We start from the raw sequence: 17,145 nt of genomic DNA, 5'->3' as shown, positions 1-17,145 counted from the left end.
AACTCACCTTATGATTTTACACCACACACCTTTATTTTGCGGTACATCTCACTGACATTTTAAAGGTTACTTGATGAAGATTGAATTAATATTTCCCTTTTCACCAGCTCCCAAAAACATCATCATCTTCTCTCAGGTTTGTCACCAGCAGCCTTCAGATACCACACATCTCTTTGTATTTGTTTGTATTTGTGTTATCTATTTGGAGTTATCTGTCAGCTGTGGCCAAACCGTTTCAAGGATAGACTGTATACAGGAAGTGGACCCAGCCACAGTGACATCGCCCATTGGTTTGTGGACCACAGTCCGTCGTTATCTTGTTGTTTTTTTAAGCCAGAAGTGACCATATTTGGAAAAGAGGGTGGAGCTTGAGAGGAGTGAGGGTTTAGCAAACATTAAGTTTAGCAAAATACTTGTGAAATGTAAGACACCTAGTGATTAATAGACTATATACTGCAAATGCAAAGGCTTCCATCAGCGGGCCATAGGCTCAGTCACCACTGTGTCACCTCATTCGGCGACAGATAGAGACTTAACAGACGTTTATTTAAATCAAAAGTTTGAGATTGAGTCACCGCCTGCTGGCCATCACAAAGAATGCAGGTTTAAGCCACTTCCCCATTGGCTTAACTTTTCAGACTTGAGGCTTCGTCAACTTCTTATATACAGTCTATCAGTAAAACCTTCCGTACTACTGAGAGATCATGCTTTTATTTCCACCTGGTCGACTTTCTCACACACTTTTTGACAACCGAGTTAAGCTCAACAACAACACAAGGTTTCTGTGGGACACTGACAACAAGAAAGAGTGTAAAAGTAATGAACCAATGGAACCAACATTAATATGGGAAAAAATATCAGCACTAAAAACACACGATATCGGCTTGGTCCGAAGTTAAAGGAAAACTTGCCAGACACGTCATTTCAGACAAAACACGCACACACACGCACACACACGCACACACACACACACACACACACACACGCGCACACGCGCACACACACACACACACACACACACACACACAGACAAACAGTTGTTGCATGCACTCAAGAGCTGAGGACAATGTGCAAAATACCAACATTACTTTTAGGATAATAAGTGCCAAAGAGAAAAGGACTAACTTCATAAATAAACAATAAAATAAAAAAAATAAAATGGTTAAAAAGATAGAATATTAATAACCACTGGCCTAAAATAGCCAGTCATTGATGTATGAATGTAAAATACAGAAAACAGACAATTAAAAAAAAAAAAAAGTAATACATTAACTGTGATTGCATACAGCACCAGGTGGACACAGGACTATGAACATTGACTGATCTACTCCCATTCAATGCTAAACATTACTGATTTACGCCTCAAATCAATAGTTCCCTCAAAGAAGTCATTACATCCACATACAGAGTGAAGAGCAGCTCAGAAAGTGAACCGACTCTAGTCTGGTTAAACAAGAACAGGAGTTTAATGTAATCGAATTGCTTCTGCTGAATTCATCACATCTTTCATTCTACAGACATTCAGGATTCTAGACGCATGTTTAGGAGGACTAGTGATTTATAATTATTATTTATTATTTGCAACATATTTATTTACTTACTTAAAACTACTCTATTATCATTCATTTAAAGTCAGAAGCCCAAACTGATATAAGAGCCATGTGCAGGTAGAAAGTCCATTCTTTAAAGGTCATCTGGTTAATCTTTGGGTTCAAGGCTTTTCCAGAAGCCACCAAGGTTCAATTTTTAGTCTACAATACATCTGACCCAAAACCATCCCATCGCGTTCAGGGGAATGTCTTAAAATCGAGTTGAAAAGGGTTGTCCACATTCATTGTGTTCCTCAGGTGTGCTCTCATTCCCAAGTAGAAGCACCCGATGCTTTGCCATTTGAGAAAGTTTTTTTCAACATGGTTGACTCATGGAGTTGCTTGGGTTCACGCCAAGTAATAATTCTGGCCCACTGAATAGTAATCAGCAGTCACAACAATTTCAGATGCTTAGGTTATGTCTCAGCTGTACAGGGCGAATACACAAGTGCAACCTAACTCATGCCCCTCCCTCACATTTTCTTGGCCCTTCTTGTCTTACAATGCCATGAAAAGAGAATTTTCTGTCTTTCATAGTCTGTTACAGTTCTGATAAAGAGGGGAAGGAAGGTGTGAAAGGCCGTTGATACTAACTCTCCTTGTCACCTGACCCTGTCCTGGTCCACCCTGCAAGGTCTGGGTCAGGCTAACTTGGGCGGTGCTGAAGGAAGTTATTCGGCCACTTCCAGCGATCTGGAGGTTGACCGTGGTGGCATAACTGCTCTTCTGGTTCCCCTGTTTTGAAGGGAGTGAATGGGCAAAGGGGAGTGGTGATGGGCTGGAGGCCAGAGTGGAAGAGATTGACGGTGCATGGGTTGTGGTGTCTATTTGGACCTGAGGCTGTGGCTTAACTTGGGATTGGTAGTTGTGGTGCTGGTAGGGGACGAGTGAAGGGGAGGTCATGTCCGAGGAGGAGAGAACCATGCTTGAGGAGGGGAGGTTTTGTTCACGGGAGGGCCGGGCAACGTAGGCACAGATCAACTGGCTACGACAATGACCTTCTTCTAGCTCTGTGTCACCCCATTCTGTCTGGCTGTCTGATGGAGCAGGAGAGGAGAGGAGGGTGTGAGAAAGTGAGGATACAGGAGAGGATGCGCTGACTGGGGAAGTAGCACTTGTATCAAGGCTTTCAGATCCATTATACTTGTGTGAAAGCTCTCGTACATCTGGCCATGGCACACTGGTAAAATGCTGCCCACCAAGGCTGCCCTTCGCTGGAGTAAGCCTGCTAGGCGAGAGTGGGGACTGAAGCCCAGCTCGAGGGCTGAGGCAGAATGGTGAGCTGCCGTAAGAGGACCATCCACTCCTTGGACTTGTCGGACAGGACTCCTGTTGGTCAAACGACCCCCGGCCACTACCACTTAAACCAAGGGACCTGCGGCTGCTTTCTGTCCATGAGCGGCGCAGTCCACTATGGTTGCTCCTGGCTGGGCTAGGGGGCCTTTCTGCCAAGGTGGAGGAGAGAGACCTACGAAGGGTTTGAGAGGGTGTTTGGGGTGCAGAAGAGGAACAAGCTTTGGGACTACGCAGTGAGACCAACGAATAAGAGGAACTGGGGCAAGAGGAATTTTCTGGTGTGTGTGAGGCTAGTGAAGAAGAAAAGGAGGGAGGGGAGGGAGCGTATGTAGGGTTTCTAGGTTGAGGTGCTGCAACATTATTTGTCCAAACATTTACTGACACACCAATAGGAGGAGGGGAAAGGATTTGAGGGCTTGGACATCGGGAAGATTGCCCAAATGCTGAATTTGTTGAAGTGGCCCTGGGAAGATCCAAAGTGAGGCCTAGTGGATTATGGGAACTTGCACTTCCTACCCGTGTCCCCCGGGGATGGGGAGGTTTGTTTGCCATAGGGGAGGAGTAATTATGTTGTGGAGGTGGAGAGCAGAGGCGAATAAATGAGGAAGCAGTTGGAGAGGGAGACGGGGACTGAACTCGTGAGTTGGGTTCTGAAGCAGAAAAAGGCCGAGCCACACGATTGTGCGACCCCGACCAGAGAGGATCATGGGTTTGTTGCATTACTGTGGCATTAGTGCTACCATTATTAAGTGGTGCTCTCTGTGAACTTACTGACCAACCCCTGTTGCTGGCATTATTAACATCGCTGATTGCTGTGGAAATACAGGCTAAGTTGTTATTGTTGTTGGTGTTTGCATTCTGTGTTGGGTCAATTTTGGAGTGAATGAATGAGGGACGAGCGGAAGAGGAATAGTGGGAAGGCTGATGATGGGCTGGACTCATAGATGGGGAAGGACAATGTTGGGAAAGAGAGGGAGGTGACTGCATGGAATATGGAGAAGGGCAAGTGGACCTGGGAGAAGATGGTGTACACCTTGGATGGTGGTACCCATCTTTGGAGCCCTGCTGACTTGGAGGGAGTTTAGGTGAAGGGGAGCGCTGTCGTAGATGAGAGGAGGGGCTTTGGTTCACTGTGAGTGGGGCTTCTTGCAGGGCAGTGTTCTTTCTCGCCATACTCTGACTGATGGACTGGCTAATACAGGATGCTGCTAAGGATCTAGTAAATGCAGAAGACCTCTCAGAAGAGGAGGTAGTGGATGAGTGAGTGAAAGTAGAATATGGCAGAGAAGAGGAAGGGGGATCTTGAATTGAGGAGCCCCTCCCAGAAGAGATAGTCGGAGAGAAACAGGGAGGAGCCCTGGAGGAGTCTTCAGGAGATAGAGGGATGGGTGAAGAGCCTGGAACAGCACCGAATGGTGAGGAACAAGGAGGTGCTCCAACAGGGCATGAGGAGGAGGAATGGAGAGCTCTAACAGGGGAAGGTGAGTGGTGTCTGAAGCTGGGTATAAAGCCTGAGGTGGCTGTCGTGAGGTTCCTGTCCTGGCCATGGGTGGCAATGGCTGTCTCAGAAGAGGGTCTGTAAGATGCGGGGCAGCCTGAGGCGAGACTTGAAATGGGCTGGATGCAGGGGGATCGTGATCTCTGCTGGTCTGGTTCCCTGTAACTGACAGAGAATCAGAATCGGGGTTTATTGCCAATGTTTACACATTCAAGGAATACACATATTAAAACAGAGCATAGGCTGGGGTGCTGTTTAGCTCAGTCGGTAGAGCAGGCGCCCCATGTACAGAGGCTACAGTCCTCATCGCGCTGATCGCAGGCTCGACTCCCGGTCTGCCGATCATTTGGTGCATGTCATCCCCCACTCTCTACTCCCAACATTTCCTGTCTATCTTCAGCTGTCCTATAAATAAAGCCAAAGGCCAAAAAAATAATCTTTAAAAAAAAAAAAAAACAGAGCATAGGCGACATTTACATACAAGAGTTTGGTTATAATAGATTTTTTTCTAAGCTATAGATTTGTTTCTTCTTCTATTTCAGAGGTTTACACACAGAAGAGGCATTTAAACAACCTTGGCTTACTTTGAGTTACAGGACGGGTTTTAAGGACAAAATAAGAAGGGCAGAAAATAATGAGCCAATCTTACTTCATTCCAAAAAGCTACCTTATTCTACATGGCCCATTGCAGTATAGAGAATTTGATTGATTTGATCGATCATTGATCCGTGTCTTATTTTTTACGTCATAGATAGCCTGGTATTTTAAATTTTGGTTAGGGTATCCATTTAAGAAAACCTACAACAATTGCTTTCTTTTTCTTTGCTGTTGTTGGCTAATTTTTATTTAACTTGGCAACACCCTAAACTAGCCTTTAGCCCACACACATAAAAGCAGAATTGGACCACTGCTTTGAGATGTGGCTTTCATACTGATAACAAGCCAAAACGGCATTCCATTATGATTGATTCTCTTTTGTATGAGCCGTTCAGAAAAGCCCTAAGGCCTATGCTTTAAAGAACACTTGGCCTGGTCTTACGTTCAAGCTGTGTAATCACAAAACAAGTCAAATCACAGTTTGATTTAAGGGTCACAAGATCCTACATTAAACATTTTTCTTGATCAAATGAAGAAGGGCAAAAAGGCAAAGCAATTGGCATACCTTTATCTTCATCTTTTGTCTATTTCACACTCCAATAGAAGCTTTTTTTTTCCCTAAATACTTTTACTTTGTTATGTGTGGTGCTAAAATTGAAAAAAAACATGCCTGGGCTAGAGTTCACCTCTGGGCAAGGCAGGGTTTCTTTTTTTGGGTTACAATGAGATCTCAGGTTAGGATCAGGATTGAAATGTATAATGTAAATCTGCCACATACATACCTATGCTCAGATGGAGATGTGCTTCGAACGTTCCTGGACAGAGCCTGGTTACCCGTTGCCGTGGGTAGGTCTGGTGGCCTTTGGCTGGTGAATGTTGGTAGGCAGTCTATTGACTGCACAGAGGGAGGCCATGGTTGAGTTGGATTTGATTCTGAGTTTTGAGCAGATGACAATGGATTTGGTGACCCCCCTCCTTTTTCTGTTTCTGTGATAGTATGACTTAAAATTGAGGGTTCAAAGGTCATGTGTGAAGGTTGACTTTGGGGTGGTTGAAGAGCCCGTTCTCCTGAGGACCTGTAATAAGGTGGCTCTTCTGTCAAGTTTACTCTTGATCCTTGTAGAGTCATCCTGGGTTGTGATGAAGAATCAATTAAAACGCACTGTGTCTCATTGAATTTTATTTGACTTCTTGGGGATGCCTCTCCATCCACTGGTCCGGTGGAAACCAAGTATTCAGGCCCTGCATTGACACTGTGCACACCTTTGGTTAACATATCTTCGTTGTCATTATGTCCTGTGGATTTGTATTCTGGTACACGTGCAGCTGGCAGATCCTGCTTATATTTTTCCAGCTCATTGGTATTGTTGGAAATACCCCACTGTGGTGTGCTCTGTGCAGAAAGACTTGGCTCGTAGAGTGCTTGCTGGGTAATGATGTTTACAGATGTTGATTCTTTCATAACTGAGTGAACAGGCCATCCAGCATTCAGCTCCATCCTGCAAACAACAAGAAGAAACATGTCCAAACTGAAAAGGAGGTAGAACTACTGAGAAATTACACAAAAGTAATATTATAAATGATATACAGGACTGTGCAAAAGTTTCAGGCAGGTGTGAAAAAGTGCTGTAAACTAAGAATGCTTTCAGAAATGGAAGTGTTAATCGTTTATTTCCATCGATGAACAAAATGCAGTGAATGAACAGAAGAGAAATCTGAATCAGATCAATATCTGGTGTGACCACCCTTTGCCTTCTAAACAGCATCAGTTCTTCTCGGTACACTTGCACACAGTTTCTGAAGGAACTCGGCTGGTAGGTTGTTCCAAACATGTTGGAGAACTAACCACAGATCTTCTGTGGATGTAGGCTTCCTCGGATCCTTCTGTCTCTGCATGTAATCCCAGACAGACTCCATGATGTTGAGATCAGGGCTCTGTGGGGGCCATACCATCACTTCCAGGACTTCTTGTTCTTCTTCACGCTGAAGATAGTTCTTCATGACACTGGCTGTATGTTTGGGGTCGTTGTCCTGCTGCAGAATACATGTGGGGCCAATCATACGCCTCCCTGATGGTATTGCATGATGGATGAGTATCTGCCTGTATTTCTCAGCATTGAGGACACCATTAATCCTGACCAAATCTACGACTCCATTTGCAGAAATGCAGCCCCAAACTTGAAGGAACCTCCAGCATGCTTCACTGCTGCCTGCAGACACTCGTTATCGTAGCGCTCTCCAGCCCTTCGGCGAACAAACTGCCTTCTGCTGCAGCCAAATATTTCACATTGTGACTCATCAGTCCAGAGCACCTGCTGCCATTTCTCTGCAGCCCAGTTCCTATGCGTTTGTGCATCGTTGAGTGGCTTGGCCTTGTTTCCATGTCGGAGGCTTTGTGGCTGCAGCTCTTCCATGAAGACCACTTGTGGCCAGACTTCTCCGGACAGTAGATGGGTGTACCTGGGTCCCACTGGTTTCTGCCAGTTCTGAGCTGATGGCACTGCTGGACATCTTCCCATTTGGAAGGGAAATAAGCTCGATGTGTTTTTCATCTGCTGCACTAAGTTTCCTCGGCCGACCACTGCGTCGACGATCCTCAACGTCGCCCGTTTCTTTGTGCTTCTTCCAAAGAGCTTGAACAGCACATCTTGAAACCCCAGTGTGCTTTGAAATCTTTGTCTGGCAGAGACCTTGCTGATGCAGTATAACTACCTGGTGTCTTGTTGCTGTGCTCAGTCTTGCCATGGTGTCTGACCTGTGACATGAAACTGTCTTCCACAGCCTCACCTTGGTAGCAGAGTTTGGCTGTTCCTCAGCCAGTTTTAAGCCTCCTACACAGCTGTTTCTGTTTCACTTAATGACTGTGTTTCAACCTACATGTGACACTGATGATCATTAGCACCTGTCTGGTATCATTGGTTAATCATACACCTGACTATAATCCTACAACATCCCTGACTGTGTGCAAGTGTACCTGTAAGAATTGATGCTGGTTGAAAGCAAAAGGTAGTAACACCAAATATTGATTTGATTTAGATTTTTCTTTTGTTTCACACCTGTACCTGAAATAAGTACATCTGTATCTCACGCTGCAGTTTGTGTGATTTCATAAGAACTGAAAATCGTAAATCTGACAAATCCTATCTTGATAAGAGATTTGTCATGTACCACTCATTTCTCTAAATATCATTCACTTACCCCTCTCTTTTTCCTTTCTCTTCGGTAAATGAAATCACCTCCCCGTCTTGTTTCAGGGCTACGGCTCTGCCTGTGGAAGAGTTGGAGCAGTTGTCCCTGAACTCGGTGGCTCGGTGATCTTCAGGTTGTCTTCTTTGGTGATGGCTGGATGTTGTAGAAGGCAAGGACATTTCATCCAAGGTGTATCCAGATTTGCAGCTGTTAGTCTGGGCCTGAGTGGATGACTGATCTCTCTGCAGAGTAGATACACTTTCCCCAGGTATGCTGGAAGTCTGGAAGATGTCACCTGATATAGGGGCCACACTGGAGTCTCTTTCTTTAGTCATGACAGAGATGAAGTCCCTTGGCCTGGAGAGGATGATACCATTTGTTTGGTGGTGGCATGCTGGGGTCAACTGCTCTTTGACAACCACATGACCAAAAAGCAGAGGCTCCTTGAAATCTAGAGGAAAACAACAGAACAAATAACTCAATAATTATTATAATTGATCACAAAGAAAGAACTTATAAGCAGTGTAGCATCATGGCGTTAAGGGTGGCAATGTTGATACAGAGTTAAATTACATTGAGGCCCAGACTACTGAACCTTGAAGAGAACTTAGAAGAAGCTTTTAAAAGGCGAACCCACCAGTTTTCAAGCTTTCTGTTCTCTTTAACATCCTCTTTTCTTGGATTACGTGGTCCTCCCGGCTCATTGTTGTTGTCTGGTACTTGCTGTAAGTCTTGGTTTGGCTCTGGCTTTGGTAATGCGTCTGTGCCTGTCTACACATCTGGTTTTTAGTGTGTGCAGGTTGTGTTATGCTTTGGCTCTGAACTTTGGCCCCCGAAGGAGTTTGGCTTTTGTGTGTTATGTCTGCGTTGGTATTTGATTCTCTCGTTTCCATTTGGTATTTTGTTTGCTGCCGGTACTCGATTGGGGTCACCATTTCAGTCTGAGATTGAACCTTTGTCTGGACATTAGTTTGGGTCTGAGTTGAGAGTGCAGAAGGTCGACCTGAGACTGATGATTGGTTCCGTACCACGCTGGCCCGTTTCTGATGAAGTGGGACCTTCATGGTGCTGGCTTTGGCACTGTACATCTCGGCCAATGTTTGGACCTTGCTTAGAATACGCTCCGAGTTCTCCATTAGCAAAGGGTCCACTACAGGGCTGGCTTCAAATAACCTAATACCTGCTATGTCTGATGCCATGCCCTCAAACAAGGCCCGATTTGCTGTGACAATCCTGGAATGGCGTGACCACCGACCCACTTTTATCTGACTGGGAACACCCTCAAGATTTCCACTATTCTTGGTAAGTTCTTGTTTGGTTCTTGTCAAAGTGGACTGGGTTTTGACCTCAGTTTTTTGACATTGTTCTGTAGGTGGTAGAGGTTTTGAGGGTGCTTTATTGCTTCCACTCTGTTCTGTTTGGCCTTCTTCGTTAGTTTTATGCACATTCATAACAGCTTGGTTTCCAGTGCTTGTTTTGGCTGTTTCATCCATGGACTTGTACTGTTTGGTAATCGACAGTCCCTCTCCTTGTAATGAACTTCCACCTTGCGCCACAGTATCCACAACACTTGTCTCCCTAGCCTCCTGCCTCTCCTTCAGTCCTTCCTCCAATAATCCAATGCAGGCTTTTCCATTTTTGTCGAGTGTCTCAGTCTCTTCTCCAACAGGTCTGTTTGGGTTTGACTGGTTATTCAGCCCCACCTGGTCCAGGGTCTCCTTGTCCTGCATGACAGATGCGGTCAGGGACTTTATTGGGCCCTCTGCATCAGATGCCAGAGAACTGATTGGTTTATCTGTCTGACCATTATTCTCTGTATCTGCTGTGTGTGCAGTGGTGGAAGACATAAGATTAGTGGGGGAACAGGGCTCTGTCCGTCGATCAGTCTCTCTATCAGTAGGTTTGGCTGTTTCCAAAGATATCACACGTTCATATTCTGGCTCCCCCTGGTTTTCACTTACATCAAACCGTGACACCGACTCCTTTACCAAGCCAGAAGGAATTTGTGAGAAACTGTTTCTCCTTCTTGAAGCCACTCCTTCTCCCTGTTCCTCTTCCTCCTCTTCCTCATCCTCTTCAGCCTCAGCTGCAGCCTCGTAGTAACTCCTGATCTTTTCAATGATCTTTTTATCTCGTTTGGTGAGATGGGAGCCTCTTGTGGGTGGGTGGCGCCTCTGGAGACGGTGTTCATGGACATCTGGATTATGGGAGGAAGAGGTAGCCTCAGTGTTTGCCACTTCCCTGGGTAAGTCACAACTGCTGCTGTTCTCTTGTTCTTCTTCTACTGATATGGAAGGATGAAGATCTGATGATGGTGCAGCGATGATGCTCCCCCCCTTACTGTTATCCCTTGTTTTCTCCTCTTCCTTCTCTTTTTCTACCACTTCTACTTGCGTTTCTTCACCTGCCTCCAGCCCCTTTTCCCCTGGACTTGTTTCATCTGAAGCTTCCTGTAATTCATCTGAAGTTTTTTCAGTGTAAAGTCCATTTTCCTCTCCAGAATCACTGGTCTGACTTGGGAGGGTGATGTCATTCTCTGTCTCTATTCTTTCCTGCTCCTGTTGGATTGCAGGTCTTTGTTCTGGACTGGAAGGGCGAGCAACTGGGGGCAGTGGGCAGGTGAAGTTGGTTGTGTTAGATGAGGACTGACTGTCTTTGGGTTGATCCAGCACCTGCTCCTGGAAGAAAAGAAAGCGTAAGTGTCAGTCTGATCTTTTGGTCTGGCCTACTCTTTGGCGTGGATGCACATATCTTTGTCCAACCACCAGCCTTGCATGTGGCTGAGAGTATGGTGTATTCTAACCTTTGCTTCAGTGTGAATTGCAGTGAGTCCTTCCCTGGCTCGGCTTTGGTTGATGAACTCCAGGATCTCTTCTGTGATGGAAAGGGTGGGAGGAGGGCTGAGGGGGGTCAACTCCTCTTCTTCCTCTTCCTCCTCATTTAAACAAAGTGCAATAGAATACATTAACATCATTTCATTGTCACTGTAAACTATTCAAATACAGCAGTTTGGACAGTGGCCCTCTCCAGTCACCCTTCACCCCTTTCACGGTAAAATACCTCTTCCGCTTGGTTTAGTCTCAGCTGTGGAACCACGCCTGGTTCAGTCCTCTCGGCCTCCACCTCGATCACGGAGGATGCGAGCGTGCTGCTGCTGCCTGCTGAGCCCAGACTGTCCGCCTGGCACAGCTCGCTCTCACTGCCCGCCTGCTGCGGAAATCAACCAGGCCACGCAGTCAGACACTTTTTCACCTCTCTAGATGTTTCTCACATTACAGTTATGAATCAGACAAAACACTGACGCGCAAACCAGTCACGTCTATATGTCAGTCCCTTTTTAATTTATTATAAGGCTTAAACAGTACTCAATGCTTTAAACATTTTAGCTGCATGTTTTCATTATAAAACATAGAGCTCCTTTATTGAAAGGTCTCTTTCCCGTTTGTGTCTCACCCCACTGTCCTGTATCAAAGATAATTCCATATTTTCACAAATGTTCACATATTTTGGGGTCTTTGGTCTTTGGGGGACATCAGCTGTGAAACAGGCTGTAATGGCTCGTACATCGTAATACATTTGGGCAATTTTTTCATGACAAAGTACGTCCACTTTAAGTCCTTATTTTTTCTATATAAGGGTTTTACAAAGGCACAGATCCCTACAGAGATAGACCCTTTTATCAAAACATATGAAGCATTCTTTTAACCAGAAACACCCTTTACATCGCTCACTTAGAAGCCACTGAAAACTGTAATTTTACCTGCCAGAACACAGGAGATGTTCCCCCTGCCTAAATCAGTTCATTACTTTGTGTTATCGTGCGAGCGTTGGTGTTTTAATGCTTAGTTTCCATCCAACTCAATATTTATGTAACACACAAATCCAACAAACTGTCTAATGGATTTATGCAGTGGAAGACAACAGCTGTCTTATTCTTCTCTTCTGGTCTGGTGGTTTTGTAGAGAGTTACACAACGTCTGTTTCTGCTTTTAAAAAAAACATTTCTACTTTAACAAAAGGTCTCTGGAGGGACCCTGAGGCTGTCAGTGGAACAAACGAGAACTTCACACATCAGTCAGTAATTTGCAGGATTCTCTTAATCAGTTAGTGAAGCATTAAAGTGCTGAATCACTTTCTCACCTTCAAAGCTGCAGAATTCCCCCGGCAGTGGAATTGAGTACATGAAGAGGCGTGACAGAGAGACAACGGTGTGATTAAGATGTCACTACTGTTTGAAAAGCACTTAGCAACCACAACACAACAACAAAATAGTCCTGTCACTTTGCCTCTGATCTCTCGCTTGGACATGCAGGCCCTGTGTGTTTACAGTGACAGAAACCTGTCTGAATGCACGTTCTCACCGTTGGGATGAAAAGCGGCTTCGATGTCTTTAGCCGGAGCTGAAAAACAAACAGAGGCTTCATACAATCTGCCGGAAGCTTATCACTTCTATTAACAACATAGCTTCACTCCTGTAACACTGAGATATATTCAGTTATGACCACCATATATCAATAAAACAAGACAGGTAACGTAAGGCCTGTCCTCAGATAACAGATGATAAACAGAGTGCTTCTTATTGCTGTGAGACTGTGGACTTTTTCTGTTCATGCGTATGATAAACAGTGTCTGTGTACCTGACTGTCTCCTGGTGCGTCTGTACGGCAGGTTTCCCTCCAGCAGCAGAGGGAGACTCTTCCTGGACTTCTCAGGTGTGTACATGAGCAGCTCTGGAGGCTCTGGAGGGACAAACAGAGCAAAGAGGGGGTCATTTATTTTGAAACATCTGCAGACTGGCAGGAAGTGAGTACCTGGATGTAGTGCTCATACATTATTGTCTTAACGAGGAGAAATAAAAAGATACAGACAGACAAGCGGGAAAAACACATGCTGGTATACATTTCTAAGAGTTCCTATTTTCATTGTTGTGAACTTGGTGGAAAGAGCAGCGTGTTGCAGGATGAAAATCATCTTTGGAAACAGTCGAGTCATTACTGTGTATTTTACTGTTTGTTGTTGTAATACTCATTTTGGCCACTAGATGCTGAAGTGCTCCACTACCTCATGTTCTGAACGGCACTGACGTGTTTGTTTCGCCCTGCCATTAAAAACACAACCAATAATGTGTGTTAGCAAAGTGACTGTGACTCTGCATGCTGCAGTTTAATCACAAACAACAAACACTTAATAACACCTGTGTAAGGGAACACTCGCACGTGTCACAGGTGACAAACTACTAAAGTTATGAAGATGATCTTTTTTTTCACCTTTTTTTAAACTATTCAGTTAAACGAAAACGTTTTTTTCTCACTCTTAGATCTTCTATTAAAACATTTTGCAAACAAGAAAAATAGAGATGAAATATTTTGTCTTCATATTTCAGTCACTTTGGCCAAATAACTAAAACGTGTTTTATTAAAAGAGGCACTTACAGACATGTAACTAAACTATAACTAAACTTTCCACCATTTTCGGAAAGAATAACGATTTAAAGGACAATGCTGATTCCTTTGAAAGTTATGCAACACATTGCATCATTTCTTTATAATTACACCACAGGAGAGGCTCTACATTCAGCTCCTTGTCCTCATATCTTACATGCAGGCCCAAACCAACAACACGTTCGTCTGTCTCTCAGTGCTTCCTGACTTCCTGCCTGTGCCTCTCAGCTCTCAGCCCATTGGCTCCTCATGAAGATGTAAATATTTAAAAACAGCTTCCAAATATCAAACCATCAAACCATCCATCCATCCATCCATCCATCCATCCATCCATCCATTATCTAGACCGCTTATCCTGTTCAGGGTCGCGGGGGGCTGGAGCCTATCCCAGCTGTCATTGGGCGAAGGGCGGGGTGCACCCTGGACTGGTCGCTAGTCAATCACAGGGCTGCTTCCAAATATAAGAAATATAATATATGTAAATAAATATGGTTACGTGTTGTGTATTTTGTGTTGTGTTTTCTGTGTGCTCCTCAGGTGCTACTTTCCCCTTTGCTGCAGCAGGTGATCAGGCTCGCCTGTTACCACGTAAGCAATCAGGCTGGAATATAAAGAGCAGGAGAGAGGAGGCAGCAGGGCCAGTGGGCCATTCGGCTGCGTGTGGGCTGGACGTCAGCTAGTCTCTAGTTTTACTCCTTTGGTGGAGGAGGGTGTGTTTTCCCTCGAGGCCTTACTGTTTGTTTGTTAGCTGCAGTTTTTGGTTTATCGTGTTTTTCTTTGTACATCAGTTTGTTTGTTTTTGGACAGAAGCTCGTTTGTGTTAGTTTGTTAATAAAGTCCTTTAACTTTGCCTTTACTTTGTTCCCCCCTTCTTCTTCTTCTTCTTCTTGGGTTTTAATTCATTGTTAGTCCCCTCATCCCCACGCCCATTCAGGGCAACGTAACAAACATCCATGTTTAAAAAAGCAAAGTTATTTCCTTAAATCAATGTAGACTTTATAAAACATACAGGACAAAACAGTGCTGTTGTTAGGGACTACTTTCAGCGGTGGATGAATCCACATTCAGTGCACTAGTGAGTGTTTGGGGCTGCAGGACGGTGTATGCAGGATTGAGTTAAAATAAACACAATGTGTGTTTTTGGGAAACAGTGGAGCTCTGTGGGGGCAGCGGTATATATATATATATATATATATATATATACATATAGGTAAGATATATAAGGCTGTGAAACCCGGAGTGGGTTCATTCACTGCTTGTTTGTGTCTTGGTAAACACAGAACATGCCTGCATGTTACTTTGTGATGTGCTGCGTTTCTATGTTCTGCAGCAGGAGGAAGAAGACGACTGACCCTGACCTGACTGACGTCTGCCTCTGTGATAGCCGTGGATGTCATCAAATCGTGACGACTTCTTCAGGTTGTCCTGGTCGAACTGAGGAGCTGAAATACAGGAAGTGATGTCAGACGATCTGCACATGCTCGACTCAGCTACACAGAGGTTATTTATGAACAAGTGGTTAAATTATTCTGAACTGTTGTGGCGAGAAAATCAATGTATTCTGTAACAAGCACAAATGCTATGTGTGTGTGTGTACGTGTGTGCGTGTGTGTGTGTGTGCGTGCGTGCGTGTGTGTGTGTGTGTGTACATGTGTGTGTGTGTGTGTGTGTGTGTGCGCGTGCGTGTTTGAACTCACATTGGCAGAAGTTGTCTCCCAGGACCTGCCTCGCCTGTAAATAATGAGAGGAAATGATTGTGAAACTGAATTTTCTTGCATCAGTTGAACTTCAGGGCGACCTGATAAGAGCTGAAGATTAATGACTGCTGTCAGTTACGAGCCGGACTCAAAAATAACCGATTAATAAGAAAAATGGTGCTCTTGAAAATTGGACTTTCTTCAGTCTGAGAACTCACAAGTATCCAAACGATGAAATGACCCATTAAAAACTCTTCAGTCACAGAAACACCAACAAACTAAGTGATGGAGGCAGCAGCAGATCAGCAGCTCCTGTGGTCTGTGAGCTAAAATGACTGTTTTTGTCAATGGACCCTGGTGAGTGTGGACAGATGTTCCTGCTGTAACAGTTAGAAAGAAGCGCTGAAACTATTTTTTTACTTCAATATCATAAACATCAAATTATACTGATTTTTGTCCACAAGTCAAACTTCATTAAAGATGCTGAACCAGATTGTGCAGCAGCAGTCTTTTAGACTGTGACCAGCAGGTGGCAGCAGAGACCGACACAACACTGTCTGCCTTCTTACCTTCCACCCTCCTTCCTTTCCTTTCCTTTCTCCCTTCTTACCTTCCACCCTCCTTCCTTTCCTTTCCTTTCTGCCTTCTTACCTTCCACACTCCTCCCTTTCCTTTCTTTTCTCCCTTCTTACCTTCCACCCCTTACTTCTATCCCTTCCTTTCTCCCTCCCCTCCTCCCTCCTTACCTTCTGTGGGAGTGAAGCCGGATGGTTTTCCACGATCAGTCTCTTGAGGTAGTGGACCCACAGCCTCTTCTCCTCCTGGTTCTTTGTCTGCAGAGATAAACGAGTATTAAACAAGTCATATGAAGTCACAGGAAGCACATCAGGTGACTTCTCTATCAAACTGTTAATAACCTCAGACATGAACCTGGAGTTTCAGACATGCTGAGGTAACTTAACTCGAGGACTCACCTGGACGACGTGCTGCTGCTTGGGGATGGTCAGATCCGACACTTTGAAGCACAGCGGGTCCTTCAGGGTCTCGACCAGCAGCAGATTACAACACTGCAGCAGAGAAAGGGTCAGAAGAAGAAAACACGTACATCAGTGTATGTGTGTATCAGGGTTAAGAGCACGCTCCTCCCTTTCTTGAAGAAACACGTAACACAAAGTGTTCTAACAAACGTACGAATATGTGCGTGCTGTAGACGAACTGCTCCAGCCTCTTCTTGGCGATCAGCAGCATCTTGTCGAACAGGAAGAACGCTCGCTCCTTCTTCACTCTCTGGACTTTAAAGGAACCTTCCAGAACCAGCTCTCCAAACCCGCTCAGGTCCGGTCCGCTCCAGTTCACCAGCAGGGACTCGATTTCCTGTGAGAGGTCAGGGGTCAGAGGTTGATCAGAGAGAAGCTTCTGGAACAAACTTTTAAACCCAACAAAGATACTGATCTGTGCGATGCTGGCATAAACTTTAAATGGTTGAACTTCCTGAAACTTTTAGGCCGTGCGAAGGCAGACTTTTAATTTGAAGGGGCTTCAGTAAATGTGGCCACACGGAGAATCGTCGTACCTCACTCACAAACTCTTTTCTTCCATCTGTCAGCTTTGTTCATATTTGAGTGTTTCAAGTCAGATTCATGAGAAAGTGTGTGATGAAGGATTTCACTGATTAGCATATTCAGAGTGCAGCGTAATAGATATGTTAGGCTGCCTGATTCAATCCATTTGTGCAGAATAAAGGAACACGAGAAAGTAAGAGAGAAATGGACAAAGTTAAACTTCGTTCTCTTTGGCGCCCCCCAATGGCAATAAACAGTAATTACAGGAGCACACTT

The 17,145-nt window shown here is 44.7% G+C and overlaps 2 protein-coding genes across 4 annotated transcripts in view; both read right to left on the bottom strand.

Annotated features, from left to right (window-relative positions):
• Positions 1-25: 25 nt before the first annotated feature.
• On the bottom strand, positions 26-12,505 carry LOC138596876 (mucin-4). Of its 2 annotated transcripts, none has more exons than XM_069668316.1 (7): positions 12,310-12,505; positions 11,230-11,379; positions 10,973-11,104; positions 8,807-10,847; positions 8,179-8,620; positions 5,763-6,479; positions 26-4,548 (listed from the first exon to the last, which is right to left on the bottom strand). In XM_069668316.1, exons 1-7 carry the CDS (start codon positions 12,475-12,477, stop codon positions 2,121-2,123), a joined length of 6,078 nt encoding a protein of 2,025 aa, XP_069524417.1. In that variant the 5' UTR covers positions 12,478-12,505; the 3' UTR covers positions 26-2,120. The 2 variants fall into 2 exon arrangements, with proteins under 2 accessions (XP_069524417.1, XP_069524418.1); XM_069668317.1 differs by having other exon boundaries at positions 10,973-11,101.
• The window catches only part of plekhg2 (pleckstrin homology domain containing, family G (with RhoGef domain) member 2), a 69,886-nt gene continuing 65,146 nt past the window's right edge, over positions 12,406-17,145 (bottom strand). For both annotated transcript variants that reach the window (XM_069668318.1, XM_069668319.1), the window contains 7 exons: positions 16,499-16,681; positions 16,282-16,374; positions 16,054-16,140; positions 15,308-15,341; positions 14,969-15,052; positions 12,807-12,908; positions 12,406-12,569 (listed from right to left, as the gene is read on the bottom strand). In XM_069668318.1, coding sequence (XP_069524419.1) covers positions 12,493-12,569; positions 12,807-12,908; positions 14,969-15,052; positions 15,308-15,341; positions 16,054-16,140; positions 16,282-16,374; positions 16,499-16,681 — 660 coding nt within the window. In that variant the 3' untranslated portion in view covers positions 12,406-12,492. The remainder of the gene's footprint in view (positions 12,570-12,806; positions 12,909-14,968; positions 15,053-15,307; positions 15,342-16,053; positions 16,141-16,281; positions 16,375-16,498; positions 16,682-17,145) is intronic.

The sequence above is a fragment of the Semicossyphus pulcher genome, unplaced genomic scaffold (genome assembly GCF_022749685.1).
Source record: "Semicossyphus pulcher isolate SPU_LCO1_2020_fin unplaced genomic scaffold, fSemPul1.0.p SCAF_19, whole genome shotgun sequence".
NCBI classification, from domain to species: Eukaryota; Metazoa; Chordata; class Actinopteri; order Labriformes; family Labridae; genus Semicossyphus; species Semicossyphus pulcher.
The sequence above is the reverse complement of the archived record's forward strand: the minus strand, read 5'-3'. Positions and strand labels throughout refer to the sequence as shown.

Excerpts from the sequence above, each read along its gene's own strand:
- LOC138596876 (XM_069668316.1), bottom strand. The coding sequence starts at position 12,477 with ATGTCCAAGCGAGAGATCAGAGGCAAAGTGACAGGACTATTTTGTTGT. Across the intron at positions 11,105-11,229 it reads GACTAAACCAAGCGGAAGAG|GAGGAAGAGGAAGAAGAGGA; the intron begins GTATTTTACCGT and ends TGTTTAAATGAG. Across the intron at positions 10,848-10,972 it reads CAATTCACACTGAAGCAAAG|GAGCAGGTGCTGGATCAACC; the intron begins GTTAGAATACAC and ends CTTTTCTTCCAG.